The sequence below is a fragment of the Brassica rapa genome, chromosome A02 (genome assembly GCF_000309985.2).
Source record: "Brassica rapa cultivar Chiifu-401-42 chromosome A02, CAAS_Brap_v3.01, whole genome shotgun sequence".
Lineage (NCBI taxonomy): Eukaryota > Viridiplantae > Streptophyta > Magnoliopsida > Brassicales > Brassicaceae > Brassica > Brassica rapa.
Genome location: NC_024796.2, coordinates 8,462,200 through 8,483,879, shown reverse-complemented (window position 1 = coordinate 8,483,879; position 21,680 = coordinate 8,462,200). Strand labels below are relative to the sequence as shown.

The window sequence follows — 21,680 nt, the reverse complement described above, 5'->3', positions numbered from 1 at the left end:
TATCATATAATTATATTTTGGCTAGGATCCTAATCAGAACTCTTTAAAACAAAAACAATAGAGCATTAAAAACAGTTACTTGCATGCACGCATAGCAGCTACGCGTGAATACCGTGTTAAATTGTTAATGTGTATTGATTGTTAATTAAATAGTTTGAAAATTAATTATTGTAAATCCTTGTTATGACAAAACTTGTTTGTACACTATTGGCCAAAACTGAATATAAATATACATGCTTTCATTTGTTTAATTTATGTTCTTCTGATATGATTACTTCTATGACAAGAAAACAGATTGGAGACTCATTCAATCATTTTATATTGATTATTACTAATTTACTACATATTGTAAAATTTACAAAAATGAATAATGCAATGTAATGTAATGGGAGAATAGTCAAATGATCAAAACATTTAACATACATAGACTTCCACCCAAATTATAATGAAATACTAGGAAACTATTACCCAATAGATCTATGACTCCAGTCTTAATATATGAATATTTTGTATGAGGAATTTAGCAGATAAGGAGTTAAATAACTGAAAAATAAAGAAATCTCTAAAGATAAAAACGTAGTTCAAATAAAAAGAGCACCTTCCCGGATTTATGTTGTGATAACCAAACATAACACAATATGATATTTGTACAAAATAGTTGGGATTTTTGCAAAATTGACCTACAACTTAAAGTCAAACACAAAACTAACCTCCTTTTTTTTTGAAATTTGGTTTTGCCCTATTCACCCCACAAGTTCATATAATTTACGAAAATGCCATCAATTTTTTTTTTTTTTTCGAAAATGACATTTTTACTCTCTCACCCTCATCATCTTCAAGTAATTACAAGATTGCCATTGTCATCAATACCACAACCACCATGAACAACCAATTTGAAGCTCTTAATGCTCCTAAAATCGATTTACCCTTCTTCTTTTTCCATTCTTGTGAACTAAACACAACATATCTCTCACTTTCTCTCCACAATGAGCTAAAAAAAACCCAAGATTTTGATTCTAAAATTTTTATGGTTCATAGAGTCATAGAAGCTAACGATTATGGGTGGGTGACTTCCGTTTGTGATTCTGTGTGCTTGGAGAAGCCTTATGTATGCTAAGGAACTTATCTCACCAATTTAAGGTATGACATCGAGTTTTTTTCCAGATCTGTTCGTCAGACGACTTACTTGGGAAGTCGTCTGGCTGTAGACGACTTACCTTTCAGTCGTCTGGCTGTAGACGACTTACCTGGAAGTCGTCTGGTCAACGCAGAGGTTATTTTTGCAATTGACTTTGAAATCTGTAACCTGAGACGACTGAAAGTTAAGTCGTCTACTATTGTTTGGTTTCAAAAAAAATTCCAAAGAACCTAGACGACTTACATTTCAGTCGTCATAGGTTAGTTTTGTATTTGACTGGATAATTTCAGAAGTTTGACTTCCCCAGACGACTTACATTTCAGTCGTCTGGCGAAAATTAAAATAATAATATTTTTTTTAAAGTAAACGACTTACAATTAAGTAGTCATAGGTTAGTTTTGCAATTGAAAAAAAAACTTCAAGATTTAATTATACACAGACGACTTATAATTCAGTCGTCCACCAGACGACTTAATTGTAAGTCGTCTAGGATTTTTTTTCCGAGATTCTGGTCAAACCTCGTAAATCCTGGACGACTTACATTTCAGTCGTCTCGTGGACGACTGAATTATAAGTCGTCTGTATATAATTAAATCTTGAAGTTTTTTTTTCAATTGCAAAACTAACCTATGACGACTTAACTGTAAGTCGTCTACTTTTAAAAAAATATTATTATTTTAATTTTCACTAGACGACTGAAATGTAAGTCGTCCAAAAAGTCAAACTTCTGAAATAATCCAGTCAAATGCAAAACTAACCTCTGACGACTGAAATGTAAGTCGTCTAGCTTTTTTGGAGTTTTTTTTTTAACCAAACAATAGTAGACGACTTAACTTTCAGTCGTCCGAAATAACAGATTTCAAAGTCAATTGCAAAAATAACCTCTGCGTTGACCAGACGACATATAGTTTAGTCGTCTAGACAACTTAGATTGAAGTCGTCCGCGTCTTCTCCACTAGTTTTTAAGTCTTCTACGTTAGTTTTTGAATAACTTGTATTTTTAAGAGTGATAAGTAACTTCAAGATATGTAAAACTCATATTTACAAAATATATTCTCTCCCTTAGTTTTACTAAATTTGACTAAGTTTTTCAATGCAAACTTATAAAAAATATGATATGCTTTGACTAGTTACTATTGTTTGTTTCCATCTCTTACCAACATTCTTGTTTATTAAGATGAGAAAAAGGCCATTGGAGTTTATTATTGCATATGAGAGATCCAAAGATAAGAAAAAGGCTACTGAAGTCTATTATTTCATTGATTTGTAAATGTGTAAACACATTGTTAGCACATTTAATACATCTTGGAAAACATTATTACTGATTTTATAAAAAATTCACAACTAAAAGAGTATACATGCAATTCATAAAACAGACCACAAACAAAACTATTATAGATCATTCATCTACAAAGACAAGCTTGGATTCCACTTGAGTAGACAAGACCAGACAACTTTTAAGAAGTCCAGACGACTTCTAAGAAGTCCAGACGACTTCCAGGATGTTCAGACGACTTTACCAGAAGACTTTTTGGAAGTTCAGACGACTTCCAGACGACTTTACAGGAAGTCCAGACGACTTTTAGGAAGTCCAGACGACTTCCAGACGACTTCCAGATGACTTCCAGACGACTAACAAGTAAGTCGTCCCAAAAGTCTTCTAGATCTGAAAAACCTGCATATTAAATCCAGATCTGAAAAACCTGCATATTCAAAAACGTTCAAATGGCTTAAAAACAGAAAAAATGAGTGGAAGATTAGATAAATCTACCTTTACAGAATACACAAAAATACATATCTAAAAATAATAGATCTACCTTTAAATTAGTGGAAGATGAGTACCAAATAATTAAAAACCTGCAAAAAAAAAATAGATTAGTAACAAAGACATGAGACAAAATTGAAAAATTCATATAAAGTTTGGTGTTTTCAAGTCAAAGAGATTAGAGTGGGTTTGGAGAGTTTTAGTTTGGGAAAAAAGTAAGAACTTTATACAACAAGAAGTTACCAAATGAAGAAAAATCAGACATAAGAACTTATCAAAACGCTCAGAAAAATCCAGACGACTTCCTGGAAGTCCAGACGACTTCCTGGAAGTCCAGACGACTTCCTGGAAGTCCAGATGACTTCCTGGAAGTCCAGACGACTTCCTGGAAATCCAGACGACTTTGTCAGAAGACTTCCAAGAAGTCCAGACGACTTCCAGACGACTTCCAGACGACTAACAGGTAAGTCGTCCCAGAAGTCTTCCAGATCTGAAAAACCTGCACATCAAATCCAGATCTGAAAAACCTGCATATTCAAAAACGTTCAAATGACTTAAAAATAGAGAAAATGAGTGGAAGATTAGATAAATCTACATTTATAGAACACACAAAAATACATATCTAAAATTAATAGATCTACCTCTAAATTAGTGGAAGATGAGTACCATTTGATTAAAAACCTGCAAAAGAGATAGATTAGTAAGAAATACATGAGACAAAACTGAAAAATTCATATAAAGTTTGGTGTTTTCAAGTCAAAGAGATTAGAGAGAGGTTGGAGAGTTTTAGAATGATGAACATTACATTTTTGTTGCAGCCATTTGAGAGGAGGAGAGAGAATGTGTAAATTTTTCTTTATATAGGGAGACAAAAAATCCAATTAGATTAAATATTTTTGACTCAGACGACTTCCTGGACGACTTACATTTCAGTCGTCTGGTGAAGAAATTAAAACATACGACTTACATGTAAGTCGTCCAGAAGAGTTTAATATTTTTAGCGGGAAATTAAATATTTTTAGCGGGAAACTAAAATAGAAGACTTTCCAGACGACTTACAAGTAAGTCGTCTGGACGACTGAAACATACGTCGTCCGGGTAAGTTATTCAACAGACGACTGAAATATAAGTCGTCCACACCCTAAACATAACCCCTAAACTTAATTATCTAATTAAACACTTCATAAAACCAAATCAAACTTGAAAAGTGTTTACTATACACAGAAATAAACACATGTAGGTGAAAACTAATTTTTGAAAAAAACATTTTAGTTTTCCAAAATCTAACCCTAACAATACATACAATACTACAACATATGTTTGCCAAACTCCTAAACCAAAGTATTTCATGATTCACTACTTCCACTGATATATCTTCAAAACAAATCAATTTTATCATATCTTAATTTATATCAGTTAAAACTGTTTATAATTACTTGATTTTTATTTTTTACGCATCAAAATATTTTTTACAAGATTTATAAATTATTTTTAAAATAAACTGGTACCAGACGACTTACACTTCAGTCGTCCAGACGACTTCCAACATCTCAGACGACTCAGACGATTTACTGGGGCTATATTCGTAAAAATGGCTTCTGTTTTTTTGTTTGGTCACAAGGGGCTGAGCTGTAATTTCACTAGGCTTTTAGGTTAGTTTTGCATTTGATTCAATTTTGGGTATAGGTTTGGAATTAAAATCAAGTTGTGGGTTAGTTTTGGCAAAAACCCCAAAATAGTTTCAATATAGTTTCAATAGATTTACTGCAATCCATTATAATATATTTAAAAATTACTAATTTATTTAAATTTACAATTATAATAAGATAATTAAAAATATAACAGATTTATGCACGGAAAGTAACACTAGTTTGTTTATATTTAGAAATTCCAATTGAGTAACAACCGTAATTAATTCAAGTATTGTCTATGCTATGTTATACTGAATTTAAATTTATCATGATTTTATAAGTCATAAAGTAAAGATCGGATGTCAAGAAAAAGTGTTATACAAAATATTAAAATATAATATTTGCACTGTAACTGATAAAAAAATCCTATATATTGATATGACCAGCACCTTGAAAATAAGGTACAAACCAAAATACTTGATCCAAAACTCAAATAAACATCACAAAAAGGTAAAATTAACACAACATTATCATCTCAAAATTTGTCATTATTATTTTAATTTTAAATCTGTAAATCAAATTAGAAAGAAACATAACTCACGCTTAGCGCGCGGGTTCTAGACTAGTTTATGTTAATTACATATTAAGACTATTCTGTAATTTCTATCTTGCGGCTTGCAAATCAAATCCAAAAGAAAACAGAATCACATGTTTGAAATGTGACAAAATAGCATACCAGTTGAGAATATATGATTAATAAAAATCAAGTCATGGTCAATCTCATGTGTTATAGTACTAATACATATCATAAAATTAAGGATATATAATCACAACAATTTCATATAATTGCTTCAATCATTCTCCATAATAATATCATAATCTCCAATAACATCATTCCTCACGGTGCGCTCGCTTTTGTTTGCCTTACTGATTTCTACGGCACCACTCGACAATGGCTGCATGAAGAGTGTGGTTGGGCAAAAGGGTCATGTTTTCTAAGGGGGAATCAGTCACCGGCGAGCTACGGTGGTCCTCCATCCACTTCTCTATGGCTTTCCGGTCATAAGTGTATCCGTCAGCCGCAATACATGGATCCTTCATCACATCCTGCAAACATCATAACAACATTCTTCTCTAAACCAACCTGAGACTTCTTTAGCAAGCAAACGGATGACGTGATGAACAAGTTATATTACCTTAAGTAATGGGCAGATGAAATGGCTTGGAGGTTGCTTCGGCGCAGAGGCAATCGTTTTTCTTGCTTTCTCAGCAACCTTCTTCAAGCTCTCTAGTACTGGAAGAATCTGCTTTTCCAGGTCTGGCCTGTCTTTAGCACGGATCTCTGTACAATGCAGGGCTAATGCAGCTAGTTTCCGGGTCTCTTCCATTGGCCAGTCACCTGCTTTTTTATCAAGAATCTGTATCAGCTCGTCGTCATCGTTGTTCTCCATGGCTATTTCTACTGTATACGTCAGTGCTATAGCCGGCTGAGCGGTGAGAAGCTGGAGAATGATCATTCCCAAGGCATAGACGTCTGACTTTGGAGATAACATCCCGGTTCGTTGATATTCGGGATCGATGTAACATAATGTTCCCACGGGACTTGTCTGTTTGTACATTGTGAACTTGGTTGATAAGAGGTCGGTTTGGATCATTGTGGAGAGACCAACATCTCCTACTTTACTGACGAAGTTGCGATCAAGAAGGATGTTTGCTGGTTTAAGATCACGGTGTATGATTGGTGTCGGTTTAGACTTGTGGAGGAAAACGAGAGCTGATGCGACTTCCCAAGCGATTCTGAAACGTACAAACCACGGGAGTGGCTGGCTGTTGTTGACTTGGAAGATTCTATCGTCCAAGCTACCATTCTCCATGTACTCGTAGACTAGAGCTCCACGCTCAGGGCAGGCTCCTAAGAGGAGAACCAAGTGTGGATGCCTGATCTTGCTCAAGATCTCCAGCTAAGAGAGAATATGAAAATGTCAGTTATTTTTCTCTTTAAAGTAGGAAGAAAACGCTAGGAATGTATGTATTTTTCAGATCAAATCGAAACGAATAACAAATTGAATCAAATTTAACGGATAAAATATCCAGTCTTATGTCTACGTACCTCTTGATCGAATTGCTTGGATAGATTACTTTCAGGGGAATGCAAAACTTTGACAGCGGCGACTGTATGATGAAGACTACATTTGTAAACAGCGCCGTAAGCTCCTTCTCCGATCTTAAGATCTTGAGAGAATGATGAGGTTGCGGTACTGATTTCTTCCCAAGTGAACTCTTGGTATTGCACCTTAGGAGCCACCTTAGGAGCCACAAGGCATCTTTCTACAAGCTTCTCCTTCTCTTTGGCTTCGTGGGCTACTTTCATCTCAGCTTCTCTTCTCTGTGCAGTCTCTTTCTCTTCCATTCTCTTCTGCTGTGTTTCCTTTTGTGCTAACCCCTTTGTTCCTTGACCTTTTATTGTTAGCTCTTCCAACTTTAGCTCTTTTAGCTGAAACCATAACAAGAAAGATTTTATTTAGACACACAAACCCATTTCTTCTTTGAAGCTTCAGGAAAGACCTTTCTAGAAGCATCCAAGGTCTCTACTTGAGCCACTGCATACATTTCCTGAGCTTGTCTAAGTTCATCTCTCAACTTTGTAATTTCTTGGAGTGTTTCCTGAAATCAATGGAAACACACCTCTCATTTCAAATGCTTTCCACAATCTCACAAGAGTTTTTTTTCTCTTGAAACACCACAAGAAGAGGTTTAAATATGGAAATATAAACCTACCTGGTCGTCTGTGAAATAATCTTCACCTTGATCAGTAACATTTTCATATTCAGGGTTGCTAGAGATATGACTCATACCGTCGTTTCTCTCATCGGTATAGGATGTTTCTCTCTTGCTCACTTCCTCTGCAGCATCCGAACACACACTTCTTGTTTCATCAGAATCAGTTTCCACACGACCAGAAACCCCTCTTACTATTGTCGGGAGATGTTGCAATCTCTTATTGGACAGACCAAGAGACTTGGATTTGAGTGCATTTGACGACATTGCATCTACCCAAAATAAATAAATAATAATAATGAAAAATTACAATCATGAATCATACTGCAGACATTAGTTTCTCTGCTTAAAAATCTCCGAACCTGAGATAGTCCCTGAACCAGAAGAACAGCTGGAGCTTCTCTCACTACCAGTATCTCTTAAAATTTCATTTCTCTCTGTGTCTGAAGCTGAAGGTAATTTCTCTTTCGAAAGAATATACACTCCTTTTGAGACAACATAGACTGTGCATAGGTTTGACACATAGTGTGATATCTTCGCGGTAATATCATTATTCCTGTAATTTGTCTCAACACATATATCATGGAGAAAACACTATGGAAATATCATAACATTTAACCAGAAAAGATAAAGCCTTACCCGTACAAGCCAACATTACATGAGCGTCCAATAACAAGTCTGCTGATCAAATGCTGATTAATATCTCTGGTTATTGCCACTGCAACACTATTTGATTCTAGCACTAAAAGTTCCACTACAACCTTTTGGTTAACAAGATTCAAAACGTGTGAGTTTCATACACATTTAGCTATAAGATATCTGATAAAGAAAAAGAAAAAGAAAACCTTTTTACGCTCGCACATCTTCTTGTAAGGTTTCAGAAGTGTTTCTTTAGTCTCCTCCATAACTTGTCGTCTATAAGTAGCAGCCACGTCCTCTGGTGCCTCAGTGATAGAGACTATGTTTCCGGCTTAGTAAGGAAACAGAAACCAGTTTCAGGATCTTTAATTAGTCACATAAAGTCTCAGGTAAATAAGAAAATCTGTAGAGCTTACAAGGTGTAGGTATAGAAGTGAGCTTTGGATGGATGTGAATCAGCTTGAAAATGATATTTTTCTCGGAAGCAAACTTCTTGAGCGCCCATTTAAGTACATTCTTGCTTTTGGTACTACCACTAATAGCTACCGCAACGGTCAACGATTGAGAAGGAGACGCATGATTAGAGCCGGTACTAACGGGAACCGCCGGTTTGGGTTCCAGATACGAAGTTTTGAAAAAGAAGTCCATTTATTTCTGAATAAATAGTCTTTTTCAAAAGCTGCTTGGAGCCTCTAAAACGTCAGGGTCGGCTCTGCACAAGAAGTTCTGCAACGGTTCAAGTCGTCGCTTATTTTTGTCTCAAAGCCATTTGGGAGATAAGTCAGGACAACATCACAACTGAAATCAAATCAAGATCCGTTTTGGTTTGGGAAGTAACCAAGGAACATTAGAGAGAAATTGTTATCACATTGGTCAATAAGGAATGCAAAGCTTTTGATAGAGAGAGTGCATAGATCAAGAAGATGAAATTTGATATTGATCATAATTAAATCTCTCAAAATTTCAATCTGGACAAGTTATTATGAATACTGATCAAACATTCCAAAGTCAAATTAGATGGACAGCTAGACAATGCAGAAGGTGAGGAGATACTTGCAAAACTATGAAAATGAATCATTTTCACAACTAGAAATGTATGATCTGAGCAGAGCACATAACTTTTGAACTTTACCAGAAACCCATCAAGTCAAGCATGATCAATTATAATCTCTAATAAACCAGAAAAAAAAATCAAAGCTTTGACCAACCTGATGATGAATAGAAGATGTCAAGAAACTCAAACCTAAAGAGAAGAAGTTGGGGCAGACTCTCTCAATTTGACATGTTGAAGTTGAATGAGGATGGAATCTTGTATTCTCTCACAGAGACAACGCAAAGAACAGCCATGCACGTTCGTGCTCCTAATTTCATACACAATCAAGTCCTTTGAATAAACCACATCATCTTATAACGCTTCTTAAATTATTTTTGTTATTACTGTTGTTTGAGAATACAGTAAACATGAGATATGTATTCAATTAAAATAGAAATCACGATTTTTTTATCTGTGATTTTTTTTAAGTAGACGTTTTTTTATAATGCTGATTTATTATGATATTACATTTATGAAAAATATTACATAAACGATTCGACAACCAACAATACTATCTATTTAGTGAGGATCTACGTCTAATTGCATCATGTGATCCGTCTAGATTTACTTGCATCATGTTGAAGATCACTTGTAAATCTTTTTCTGTAGGGTGATCCGTCCAAATTTACTTGCACCATGTTGAAAATCACTTGTAAGTCTTTCTTCTATAGTTTGTATTAATAAATCTGGATTAAAACCTGGATTATCGTTTTCTCTGGGACTTAAAACCTAGATTATCGTTTTCTCTGGGACTTAAAACCTGAATTTTCTCTAATATGCAAGAAAATGTATAGTACGGGATCCGAACTCCAGACATGGATATTGAAACCTTTAAACCTTAACCAGTAGGCTAAGATGCTTCCATTAAATAGATGTTCTCTAGAAAATCATATTTCATTTATTTCTAACTAACATTTTGGCATCTTTAAGATATCACATCTTATATAATCCACACATATAAAAACTCTACCTTTAATAATGTCTTAATTTTACTTTTAACTATAAAAAATATGTTGACAAAAAATCTAACAAAATATTAGTAAAAGTTCTAAATATTTTTTAATAAAATAATGCATGAATTTTGTAATTAGTAGTATAACGATATTAAAAATTAAGGTTAATTAAGTTTTTATTATGCTATTATCATAAACTTTTAAATTATAGTTTATAATATACTAAAATAGAAATAACAACTTCTTTTTATGTGTGATTCTTTTAAATGGACCTTCTCTAAAAAATAATCTTTTATTTTATTTCTAGCTAACATTTTGGCATCATTAAGATATCACATCTTACATATAACAACTTCACCTATAAAACTGTCTTAATTTTACTTTTAACTATAAAAAATCTCTTGATAAAAAATCTAAGAAAATATTACTAAAAGTTCTAAATATTTTTTATAAAATAATGTATGAATTTCGTAATTAGTAGTATAATAATATTAAAAATTAGTGTTAATTAAGATTTTATTATAAAGAATATTTTTATGCTAGTTTCATAAACTTTTAATTTATTTATATTATATTAAAATAGAAGTATTATATGATTTAAATTTAAAAATTATATTAAATTGATAAATTAACTTATTTTATTTTAAAAAAAAAATCATTTAGAATTTCATTCACCATTAAAATGGATAAAATTTGTAAACTATGTATTAAGTCTAAATTATTTAAACATATATAGCATCATATTTACTTATAAAATCCTGCTTTAAACTAAAATTGTAGATGCTAAAGTATCTATACTATTAAAAGAGAAGGAGTTTTAAAAAATCTACCTATGAAAAGTTGTTAGACCCTTTTATTAGACTTAACTATGTTTTTGGTCTCACCTTATATTTCTCTAACTATGCAATAATCAATTACCTTATATTTCTCTAACTATAAAATAATTAATACTCTTATTTATTACTCAACTTACTATGATACACCAAAAAATTATACATAACTCCATTATACTAAAATATATCATCTCACCAAAACATGTCTCATAAATCCATAACCAAAATATGATTGGTAAATTTAAATACCAAAACTATATTGTTCCTTGGTGCCACCAACTTTGCAACATTTCACACTATCATTTATTTTTTGACCAAAGGCTTCACTCTATCATTTTTTCGTTGATCGAAATGTGGTTTTTCAAATGAATATGTTGACATTTCTAAAATATTTATCTACACAACTTATACATCATAGATTCTCCTTGACTAACACTTCTAATAATTTTGACTATATTTTAAAGGAAGTTATTTTGCATACAGTTTAACAATTTATTCTAAATATATTGTTAGAGATTATTTTGCGTACGTTAGTTTAACAATATATTCTAAATATATTGTTATGATGATTTTTGATAAGAATATATTATAGATGCGATTGAAAATTTATATTATTAAAAGAAAATATTTTTATAAATATATTATAAAAGAATTTATAACATCTATATAAAACTCTTTATTTTTTATCCTACCATTAACTACAATAACTATAAATAATTTAAATATTTTAAATAAATCCTATTATTATTTCTCATTTTGTATGATACACTTCTCTAATTATTTTTCTTATTATCATCCAATGTTATTGTTGTTATTCAATAACGTTATATACATCATATATTATGCTCAAAGATGGATATATAATATTTAGATATCAATTATTAAAATGAAAGCATATATCATACAACATATTATATCATGTCATCTAACATTATATAATTCTAAATATTTACAAAATCAAATTTAATAAAAAACACTTTAGCAAATCATTTGTTAAAACAAAATTATATATATTTACGTTAAATTATTTTTTATTACGTTAATATATTAGAAGTTTCTTTCATCTCTTAAAATATTATTGAAGATATTTTTTCCTACCATGTCAACCAAATGCCGGGTCACACTTGATTGAACGTTTTTTCGAAGTTTGCATGCTTTAAATTAACGAGTTTTCATTAAATCTAAACCAGCTTATGTACAAGTCATCGTGTTTACTGGTTCGATGACGGGTCCAAACTTGATATAAAAGTATTGTTCTCATCTAATTGAAAATAATTTATTTTAAAATAATAGACGCACTGAGTCTAATCAATCCATATAATTTTTTTGAAAAAAGTAATCAAACGATTAAAAATATAATTACATTAACTAACTTAATAAAAACAATAGTTTGTTTTGATATAATAAAATTTTGTAACATAATAATGTATAACAAGACTAAAATACTAATTCATATCATATATTTTTATCAACTGAAAAATAACCCGCGCTTTTAAGCGCGGGTCAAAATCTAGTATTATTTTAAATAACAAAGAAATATAAATGATCCTGAACAGATATATGTTCTATAGTATAACTAAATAAATTTTAAAAATATTTTTTATATGCAAACTGTAGAAATGAAAAATATTATTTTGAAGGGGATTATCTATTTAATTATATCAGATTATGAATTTATTGTACCGAACCTGAAAGTATATTAGTATGTAACAAGAACTAATAACAAAATAAAATGTATAAAAATTATTATATTACTAATTTCAAATAAAAAACCTAAATAATAATATTACAGAATTACAATATATATAACATTGAAATGTATGTATTATGTATGTGTTATGTAGATGACTGTATGTGCTATGTAGATGACTGTATGAGCTGGGGCGGGCTTGGTCACATTTATAATGATAATTAGGCGTGGGCGTTCGGATACCCGTTGACATCCGGGTTGGATATTTTAGATTTTGGTTCTAAAAAATAACACCCGATAGATCCAATTCTAGTAAATTTTTTACTACGGTTCGGGATCGGATATAATTTATCAGGTTCGGATCGGTTTTTCAGGATCGGATATAATTTATATAATATATCATTTGGTTTTTTTTTATCGGTTCGGATTATACTGAAGTAAGATTCAAAAATAAAAAAAACAGCAAATCATAAGAAACAGAAACGCATAATTGAAAATTACTCTTGAAAGTGAAATTGAGTACAAAGGTTTTAAACTGAAAATAGCAACATACGACAATGAAAATAGCAACACTTAAAAGTTTTGAAACTGAATGACATAAACAAAACAACAAACAAAACTAACACACGACAATTAAAGTGAGAGACATTGGAACAATCTTGAGCTCGACAATCATGATGTAGTGATGTGGAACGTACTACTCCTGCCAAAGAAAAGTTTGAAAATCAGGTCAAAAGAAACTAAAACAGAAGCGAATCATTGTAAACTAAGGGTTTTTTAGTGCAATACCTTAGAAGAGAATAGGCTCTTGATGTCATATAGCATATTCTAATGCAAGGATAGAACAAAACAAACTAATACACAAACAAAATAAAAAGCTAAACGTTAGAACTTGTAAGATAGAAGATGATATACCTCTCTCAGTCTTTTCTAATTTTTTGATGTTTTCAAGGATTTGTGCATTAGTAAGCATTCTTCATTCACAATGAATGTCATGCTTAAGCTATTATTTAGTACACATCAATATTTCAACCATGAAGTGAGTAAGGCAGCTTCAAGATGGGCTTATGATCCTTCCATCTGTACTGAAAACATTCTCGGATGCAACAGAAAAAACCTGCAGTGCAAAGACATCCTTTGCAATCTGTTAGAGAATTAGGAACTTGGTACAGTTTCGCTTCCAAAACGAGAAGACATCATACTCTACACCAGACATCAAATCTGGATTCTTAACTCCTTATTTCAAGTATATATGCAGCTCGTCCCGATTGTCTTTTACTCCAATCTCGTTAAGCATCTCTTTATACCTTCGGTCAATTCTAAAAAGTAATCGGTGTACAATTTATCCTCTTCCTCTATCTTGTCAAACGCAACTCTAAACTTCAAAGTTGTATTCAACATTAGGTAAAGTGGAGTTCGACCTGATAGTAACATCTAAAGGCAAGCTTCCCCTAGTCATTCTACCGGATTTTACTTTTTGCTCAAAGGATATCAACTTATTTCCTGAACTTCTAATATCCTATTTGAATTGGTTAAATAATATTGGTTGATATTTATTAGAAAATACATAGTAAAATAAATAATAAATTTAATTGTATATATTTTTAATAATTTTAATATACGTAAATATTTAAAGAAGAATTTATTCGAGAATGGAGGGAATATATTTTAGACAACAAGTTATTAACTTTCAATAATATAAAACAAAACAAAAAAAAATTAATTACGGTCCTCAGTTCGTGCAAAGTCTTCGACCGTGTGCCCAACCTTCTCGAACTTCCCTTTCTCAATATTCTCCCTGAACCTCAAATAATCCCCACATTTAAATGACCGAAATACCCTCCCACCTTCACCACCTCCAACAACTTCGTCAGGGGCAAACACGACTTTCTGATCCTCAAAGCACCAGAAGAAAGCAAGGGAGAATCTGTTATCCACGAAACTATGACGTTTCAACACAACCCTGTGTTGGGACGATCTCAGCCGTCCGTTGGTCCAAGCGTGTAATAAATCTCCGACGTTGACGACTAAAGCCTCGTCTTTAGGGTTAATATCCATGAGACCAAGCCCGTCTCTGGTTCTGACTTGAAGACCTCCAATGTCGTCTTGATCAACGATAGTGATGCAGCTCATGTCAGTGTGCATTCCCAGCCCTTCTAACAAGTCAACATTGTCTTCTTGATGATCTTGTTCTAAAGGGATTGTGTAGTTGTTGATCCTGAAGTAGCCATGGCAGTTTCCAAACTCAGACTTGTAATATTTGTGATGAAGATCCTCTCCAAAGCTAGAGAGTATAGCTTTCAGTATTTTCTCGCATAGTTCCGTCATCTTTTCTCCATATTCTTTCATCAACTCGCTTTTTAAAAAATAAAATAATAATAACAAAAACGATTAGGAAACACAAATCAAATTAATCACAAATTTGGTTTTGTTGTCAAGATCTAATAATCTTTTAACTTTGTGATAGATCAAAGCATCACAACATCCAACTTTCACCTCCTTTTGTATTTTATGTACAAGTATTATACAAAGACAAAAGGAATATATTAGTGCTTGCATTAAATGCTTGATTAAAGAGAATTCAAATATGCAATGCGCACTAATCAAATAAAGAGTAACCAATACATTTGGAATCAGATTTGTCTTTTGTTTGACAATCTTATTATCACGAAATCGTTCTACTATTTATTAATTGATGCATTTCAGCATCAACAACGAATTGACATAATGGTTAAAACTCTTAAATTACTAAATAAGGATTTTCGAGATTACATGTTCAAATTCTGTTGGAATATATTTACTTTTAATTTAATTTCGTAGTTTGGGCACTGCCCTAACCGGATGTTCGTTCTACTAAATCACAAATTCCTAGTCATTGAAAAACAAATATACTGTGGTGCATTTCGTTCAATGGTATTCGTGAATTGATGTTCTGATGAAAAAAAAACACTGCATGAACATCTCTAGTATACACTAAGCTACCTAAATGTAAACACATTAACATAAACTCTAGAAATTACAATCTGCCCCTTGGCCACTTCTTAAAAATGGTACTACTAAAATATGAACAATATTAATCAAAAGGTGGATTGCATGTAAATTGGTTGAGAAGGCAGCTTAATCATGGTTTCTACAATTTTCAAAATATTGAAAGACTTTAATTCAACTCATTAAATGACATCGTTTTGAGGGTTGTCAAAGAAAATGTCAACAAGCATCTGCAGGTTTTAATTTTATATATACACATGTAATAATGTATATATATATGCATACCTGAACTCCTCATCGGTAGCTTGGTCGGAAAAAGCATCGATGGAAGACTTGGCCGAAGCATAGAAATCGGGACCGGAGACACGGAGGCTCTCGAAGAAAGGAGATGCAATGAAACGAGGAGTATAATTAGATGCTCCCATCTTCATCTTCTCCTCGTCTCTGAGCCCGAAAATTCCACCGGAGAATTGACGGAGTTTCTTGTACATATCGCCGGAGATGCCATGGTTTGTCACGTAGAAGAAACCCCACTCCTTACAAGCATCTTGTAGCGACGTCAGCGATGACTCGTTTAGAGGCTTTGAGATGTCAAACACCGGAAGTTCCACAGACATCAGTTACCTGAAATAATGATTATGATTGATGTATGGTAATGAATATTTTTATATATGTTGCATCTTTATGTTGTGATACAACTTAGTTTCGTAACTTTCGTTTGGTGATTCAAATAGGTTTTTATTTGCGTGTATATATATATGTGTGTGTGTCGAGGTAGCTGGTTGATTAGAAGAAATATTTTTCTGTATTAAGTTTATAATATTATTTCCACTATACAATTCTTATATATTTTGGTTGAACTCTTACATATAAATCTAGTATTTATTTCGTGTAATAGTCAGAAACTCTGGATGCTAATTAATCTTTGTCGTCATTGCAATAATTTAAACCAACTAACATCTTTTTGTTCTAACTATTTCTACATTTTAAGATGTTTGGTCCTAAAGAGGATTGCGAATGGTGAGATTCTTATTCGACCATTTTAGTGGGTTATTTATCGCTAAATTTAGGGGAATAAACATTACAATTTTGAAAATAGTTACACCACTGCTTGCGTGAGAAAATAAGAATCCATCACCACCGTAGAACATGTAGGTATTAGGTTAGATTTTCAACCCTAATTAAAACGATCACATTACAAAAAAGTTAGAGGAAAACCACAACTGTAGATGTCTTGGGAGTTATTACCATAAAATATAAATAATGAATGCTCTTTTACTGCGGATAAATTTTGTAATCAAATTGATTTAATGATGAATATTTTTATAATAGCATAGATTTATATTTCGAAAATGGAATATTTATGCACATAAAATCTAAACCTAGATTATTATCGGTCTTCTAATTTATAAACTGAACAACAAAAAGAAATAGCTGTGTTCATTCGTTACAAAAATAAGGCAGAAGAGTGGTGGCCTAGCACCTAAATGACATATATTGTTAGTTTTCAGAACACTAACATCGTTTTTTAACATAACAAAAATATTTAATCATACTTTCTTGTGTATATCATCATTGTTAAGTAAGATGTAGTTATTATAGTATATGATACCAAGTCTTAAAGCAATGAAACTTTGTTTATTTGTCCCCTTGACACACAACGCATTTTTAAATTGTCACAAACTCAGCCGAAATAAAATGGTTAAGGCAAAGACTACAGTTGTCTTCCCGTTGAAAACTGGATTTAATGAGAACATGAACATAATTTGAATTATAAAAATGATTTTTTATATAGTTCTAACAGTTATTAAATAAGAAGGTCAAACACTTACAGCTAGCTGGTCTGCTACGTTCCGGCTCTACGGAAGTTTGGAACTCTTCATCCTCGAGAATCTTAAACAAATTGTTTTCTCTAGTTTCTTATGAGGTTGCCGACTTAATTTTTGTTCTTTTATATTGTAAACTATTCCTCTTGTGAGTTTTCATCACACCGGAAGATTTTGGGTTAATAGAGGAGAAAAATATACTAGATTTAAAAAATATATATATTTACAGTGAAATGTATGAAAACTAATTTCATGGAGTGAGTCAACTCAGCTCTTTTTTATGAGTTTAAATTGGGGGGGGGGGGGGGGGGGTGCAAATGGGCACAGCTAGAGAAATCAATAGAATATATATAATTAAATGATAAACAGTTGAAATGAAACAATGAAATTGAGGAATATGACAAATATCTTCACCATCTCCATATAACTATTAGAAGAACACTTTTATTTACTTATTTTAAGTGGAGCTGATTTCCTTACTTTTCATCACAGATGGTGAAAAGCTAGAGTAAAACATTGTTCCATCTATTTTTATTTCTCTAATTGTATTATAATTTCCAATCTACAGTTTCTTTTATTTCTTTCTGAGTTATTCTTGGGTTCACCCCTTAGGATGAACCTCTAAGTTCACCAACCAATAGGATTTCATTATTTTAAATTCGATATCTTTTAGAAGAGGAAACAAAATATTGTCAAAGATATATTATGCTTTTAAAATAAAAAAGTTAAAAAATTAGTAGTTAGAGAAAAACGAATTTAAAAAAAAAAATTTTATCGTCGTCAGCAAAACACTAAACCCTAAATCCTAATCCCTAAACCCTAAATCATAAACCCTATAAACCCTTGGGAAAACTCTTAACCCTTAGATAATTCATACTCTAAATCAAAAACACTAAATCTTAAAGCCCTAAACCCTAAACCCTTGAGTGTTTAGTGTTTTTGATTTGAAGTTTAGGATTTATCCAAGGATTTAAAGTTTACCTAAGGGCTTATGATTTATAGTTTAGGGATTAGGGATTAGGATTTAGGGTTTAGTATTTTGCTGAGGACGTTAAAATTTTTTTTTTTAATTACTACTTTTTTTAATTTATTTATTTTTATCTTTTTATTTTAAAAATATAATATAACTTATAGCTTGATAAAATATTTTATTTTCTTTTTTAAAAGATTTAGAATATGAAATAAAACAATTCTATTGGTTGGTGAACCTAGAGGTTCACCCTAGGGAGTGAACCCAAGAATAAGTCTTTCTGTAATCACATCGGACGATATTTATGGGTTAATAAAGGAGAAACATATACTAGATTATATTTAAAAATTTACAGTGAAATGTATCAAAACTAATTATATGGACTGACTCAATTTAGCTCATTTGTAGAGTTTGAACTGTGGGTGCAATAGAGTACAACTACAAAAATCAATAGAATATACGTAAATGATAAATAGTTGAATAAAACAATGAAACTGAGGAATATAACAAATTTCTTTTCCATCTCCAGCAAAAATATCCGAAGGACACTTTTGTTTACAGCCACATTATGGTGGTTTAATGATTTCCACTAGATAAAAAGTTGTCATGTTAGTTTAGGTTAAGGATTGATTTCCCTTTTAATAAAAAGTTATTAAATTTTACATGTGGTCATTCATATATGTATCTAATATTTTCATTTGTATATTCTGAGAGACAAGAGAGTTTCATCTCTGGATTGCACTTCTTCTTTATGATTAGTCTGAATCTTTCTATATATTCGAGATATTCTAAGATTAATTAAAAAATACTTATTTTAAGTGGAGTTAGTTTTCTTACTTTTGATCACAAATGGTGAAAGGCTAGAGTAATATTACATTGTTCCATCCATTTTAATTTATCTAATTGTATAATAATTTTCGATCTACGTTATCTTATGTTAATTGATGCTAAAATGTATATTTTAGTGTGTAGCTATATTAATTTGATTGTGTACGTATAAATTATATTATAATGTGGTTCAATCTACAATCAAATCTTTTTTAATTGAAACACATTAATTATTATAAGTTTTGATTGAAAATTTACACTGTTCAATCTACACTCAAAATTTCAGCTAAATAAAAGTTCAGCTATATTTATCTTGATTATTTTTTACATTAGAATTTTTAAGATTGAACATAGGATAGAAAAAAATGAATTATTCTTTTATATTTTTAATTAACTAGGAAAAGTTTGAATTAAGTACTAATCATTCCTTATCTCAAAACCATGCTAATACAAATGATGCGACGTAAAACATTCTTTTTCATCAGTGTTCGAACTACGAGCACCAACTCCTACGCTTAACCATTAATATTTAATACACTGGTGATATTTAAATTTTTTTTGTCCAATGCCTTTGTATTAATAATACTAATAGTAACCAAAACCGGTGATCATATGAAATAAATTCAAACAGTCTAGCAATTAACATAATATATATATATATATATATTATTTTCATTCATCATTTCAAATTTCTTAGCCTATCCAATATTAGATGTAATTTAACAATTGAAAATAATTCTATTTAATTAGCGAGTTAAATTCTAAATATTTTAAAGATAATTGGATTTTTCGATTTTATAAATTTCTTTAGTTATTTGCTTAAGATTAGCTAGCAAAGTTACTTATTTGGATTTGGAGTACATTTACAGTTAAAATATAATTTTATACAATAAATGAATTAGGATTTTTTTTGTTGTGGTTAATCAACAAGCGACAGACGACAAAAGGAAAATCAACAAGCGACATGTAACAGCATCTCCAAAAACCTTTATTTTAGAGTTTACAAAACTCTATATTTGAAGTTTCAATACGTTTTTTTTTCAAAATTAAAACTTTAAATTAACTTCAAAAGTTATTTGTATTTTACACTATGATCCTTATATTATTGTCACAATTAATATAATTCCATACAAAATTATAAAATAACTAGCACATATATAAAAATATTATAGTAATATTAATTAATAATATTTTACAGTAAAATGTAAAAATAAAAATAAAAAATTAAATATTAAACTATAAGAACATAACATATTGTTCTATAAAATTATTTCCGCAATGTTCTTCTATCTTAGGTTACACAAAATTATTTGGATAATTTTTTATAGATTTGGAGGCTCTAGAGAAAATTTATTAGACAATTATTGTTGTTGTAATATTTAAATTTGTGTAATAATTATATTTTCATGTATCTTTAAAAAACATTTTATTACGTTATCTTTTGTAATATTCTTGTTGTCTAATTCTAGTTTAAAAATATTTAAAATATTATTTTAAATTTTTTATTTAATTTTATGTGTAAAATATTGAATTTGTTTTTGCTGTCTAATTCTAGTTTTAAAATACTATAAATATTATTTTAAAAGTTTTATTTAATTTTATGTGTAAAAAGTTTAAATTTTTTTGGTTGTCTAATTCTAGTTTTAAAATATTATAAATCTTATTTTAAATTTTTATTTAATTTTATGTGTAACTTTAAATTTATAAAATTAATTTGATATTTTTATGATATAAAAAAGTTGTAAGCATTAAAACAGTAAATGATAAAATACTAAAAAAAATCATAAATATGATGTGTAATTAATTCTAAGGACCAAAATGCAAAAAAAAAATATGAAACTTCAAATTTAGAGTTTTGAATAATAAACCTTTATATTTGAAGTTTTGAAGATTAAAAAACTCTATATTTGAAGTTATAGAGTTTTTTTTGGAGATGCTCTAAGTACGGTAGGACCGTAGGAGTGTGCATGAATGGATATTTGAGTGGTGTAACTAAGAGAACAAGAGATCCCCTAACTCGAGTGTATATCGGCTGGAGATCTGTTGACTAGGCGTTTTTATTTGAGACAATATAAAGTGACATGAAAAAGATGCAAAAGTTAATCTGTGCAGAGCACATAATCTCTTTTAATAAATAAGAAAAATCCAAAAAGGAATCACATTCAGAGAAAAAGTAAGAAAAATAGTTAAACAACAAAAATAAAGGAAATTTACTTTTATAAATATACCTGAAGATTTCTAAACACAATTCAACAAAAAAAAAAGATACATATAATCTATTGACAAATCTCCTAACTAAATCACCACATATTCCCAAACCGCCACTATTTTTGTTCTCCATATCAGTATAAACCTTTTTAACATTAGTTTAGAAAATATGACCATTATATAATATCAAATGTAACTCTAATGCAATTTAGGCTAAACAAATGTTGATGCAACTCAAAAATAATGTGTGAACATAAGTCAGGGGCTGACGCTGCCGTGATAGCCAACTTTTGTAACCCTTTCCGTCAAATTTCTTTGGGCACAAGTGATTGACTATCAG

At 30.8% G+C, this 21,680-nt stretch overlaps 2 protein-coding genes across 5 annotated transcripts; both read right to left on the bottom strand.

Annotated features, from left to right (window-relative positions):
- Positions 1-5,252: 5,252 nt before the first annotated feature.
- LOC103852158 (putative U-box domain-containing protein 53) lies at positions 5,253-11,571 on the bottom strand. Of its 4 annotated transcripts, none has more exons than XM_033285678.1 (10): positions 9,160-11,571; positions 8,368-8,749; positions 8,158-8,282; positions 7,952-8,073; positions 7,675-7,868; positions 7,313-7,584; positions 7,100-7,198; positions 6,645-7,028; positions 5,731-6,495; positions 5,253-5,641 (listed from the first exon to the last, which is right to left on the bottom strand). In XM_033285678.1, exons 2-10 carry the CDS (start codon positions 8,597-8,599, stop codon positions 5,459-5,461), a joined length of 2,376 nt encoding a protein of 791 aa, XP_033141569.1. In that variant the 5' UTR covers positions 8,600-8,749; positions 9,160-11,571; the 3' UTR covers positions 5,253-5,458. The 4 variants fall into 4 exon arrangements, with proteins under 4 accessions (XP_033141569.1, XP_033141570.1, XP_009127317.1 ...); XM_033285679.1 differs by having other exon boundaries at positions 8,368-8,663; XM_009129069.2 differs by having other exon boundaries at positions 8,368-11,571.
- A 783-nt stretch (positions 11,572-12,354) lies between these two features.
- LOC103852157 (gibberellin 20-oxidase-like protein) lies at positions 12,355-20,710 on the bottom strand. The gene is made up of 2 exons (XM_009129068.3): positions 15,794-20,710; positions 12,355-14,876 (listed from the first exon to the last, which is right to left on the bottom strand). The coding sequence occupies exons 1-2, from the start codon at positions 16,123-16,125 to the stop codon at positions 14,240-14,242; spliced, it is 969 nt and encodes a 322-aa protein (XP_009127316.1). The 5' UTR covers positions 16,126-20,710; the 3' UTR covers positions 12,355-14,239.
- Positions 20,711-21,680: the final 970 nt, after the last annotated feature.

Coding starts and splice junctions, on each gene's coding strand:
- LOC103852158 (XM_009129069.2), bottom strand. CDS start 8,599: ATGGACTTCTTTTTCAAAACTTCGTATCTGGAACCCAAACCGGCGGTT. Junction 7,585..7,674: donor TGGTTCAGGGACTATCTCAG/GTTCGGAGATTT, acceptor TATTTTGGGTAG/ATGCAATGTCGTCAAATGCA. Junction 5,642..5,730: donor TCATCTGCCCATTACTTAAG/GTAATATAACTT, acceptor TGATGTTTGCAG/GATGTGATGAAGGATCCATG.
- LOC103852157 (XM_009129068.3), bottom strand. CDS start 16,125: ATGTCTGTGGAACTTCCGGTGTTTGACATCTCAAAGCCTCTAAACGAG. Junction 14,877..15,793: donor GCTACCGATGAGGAGTTCAG/GTATGCATATAT, acceptor TTTTTTAAAAAG/CGAGTTGATGAAAGAATATG.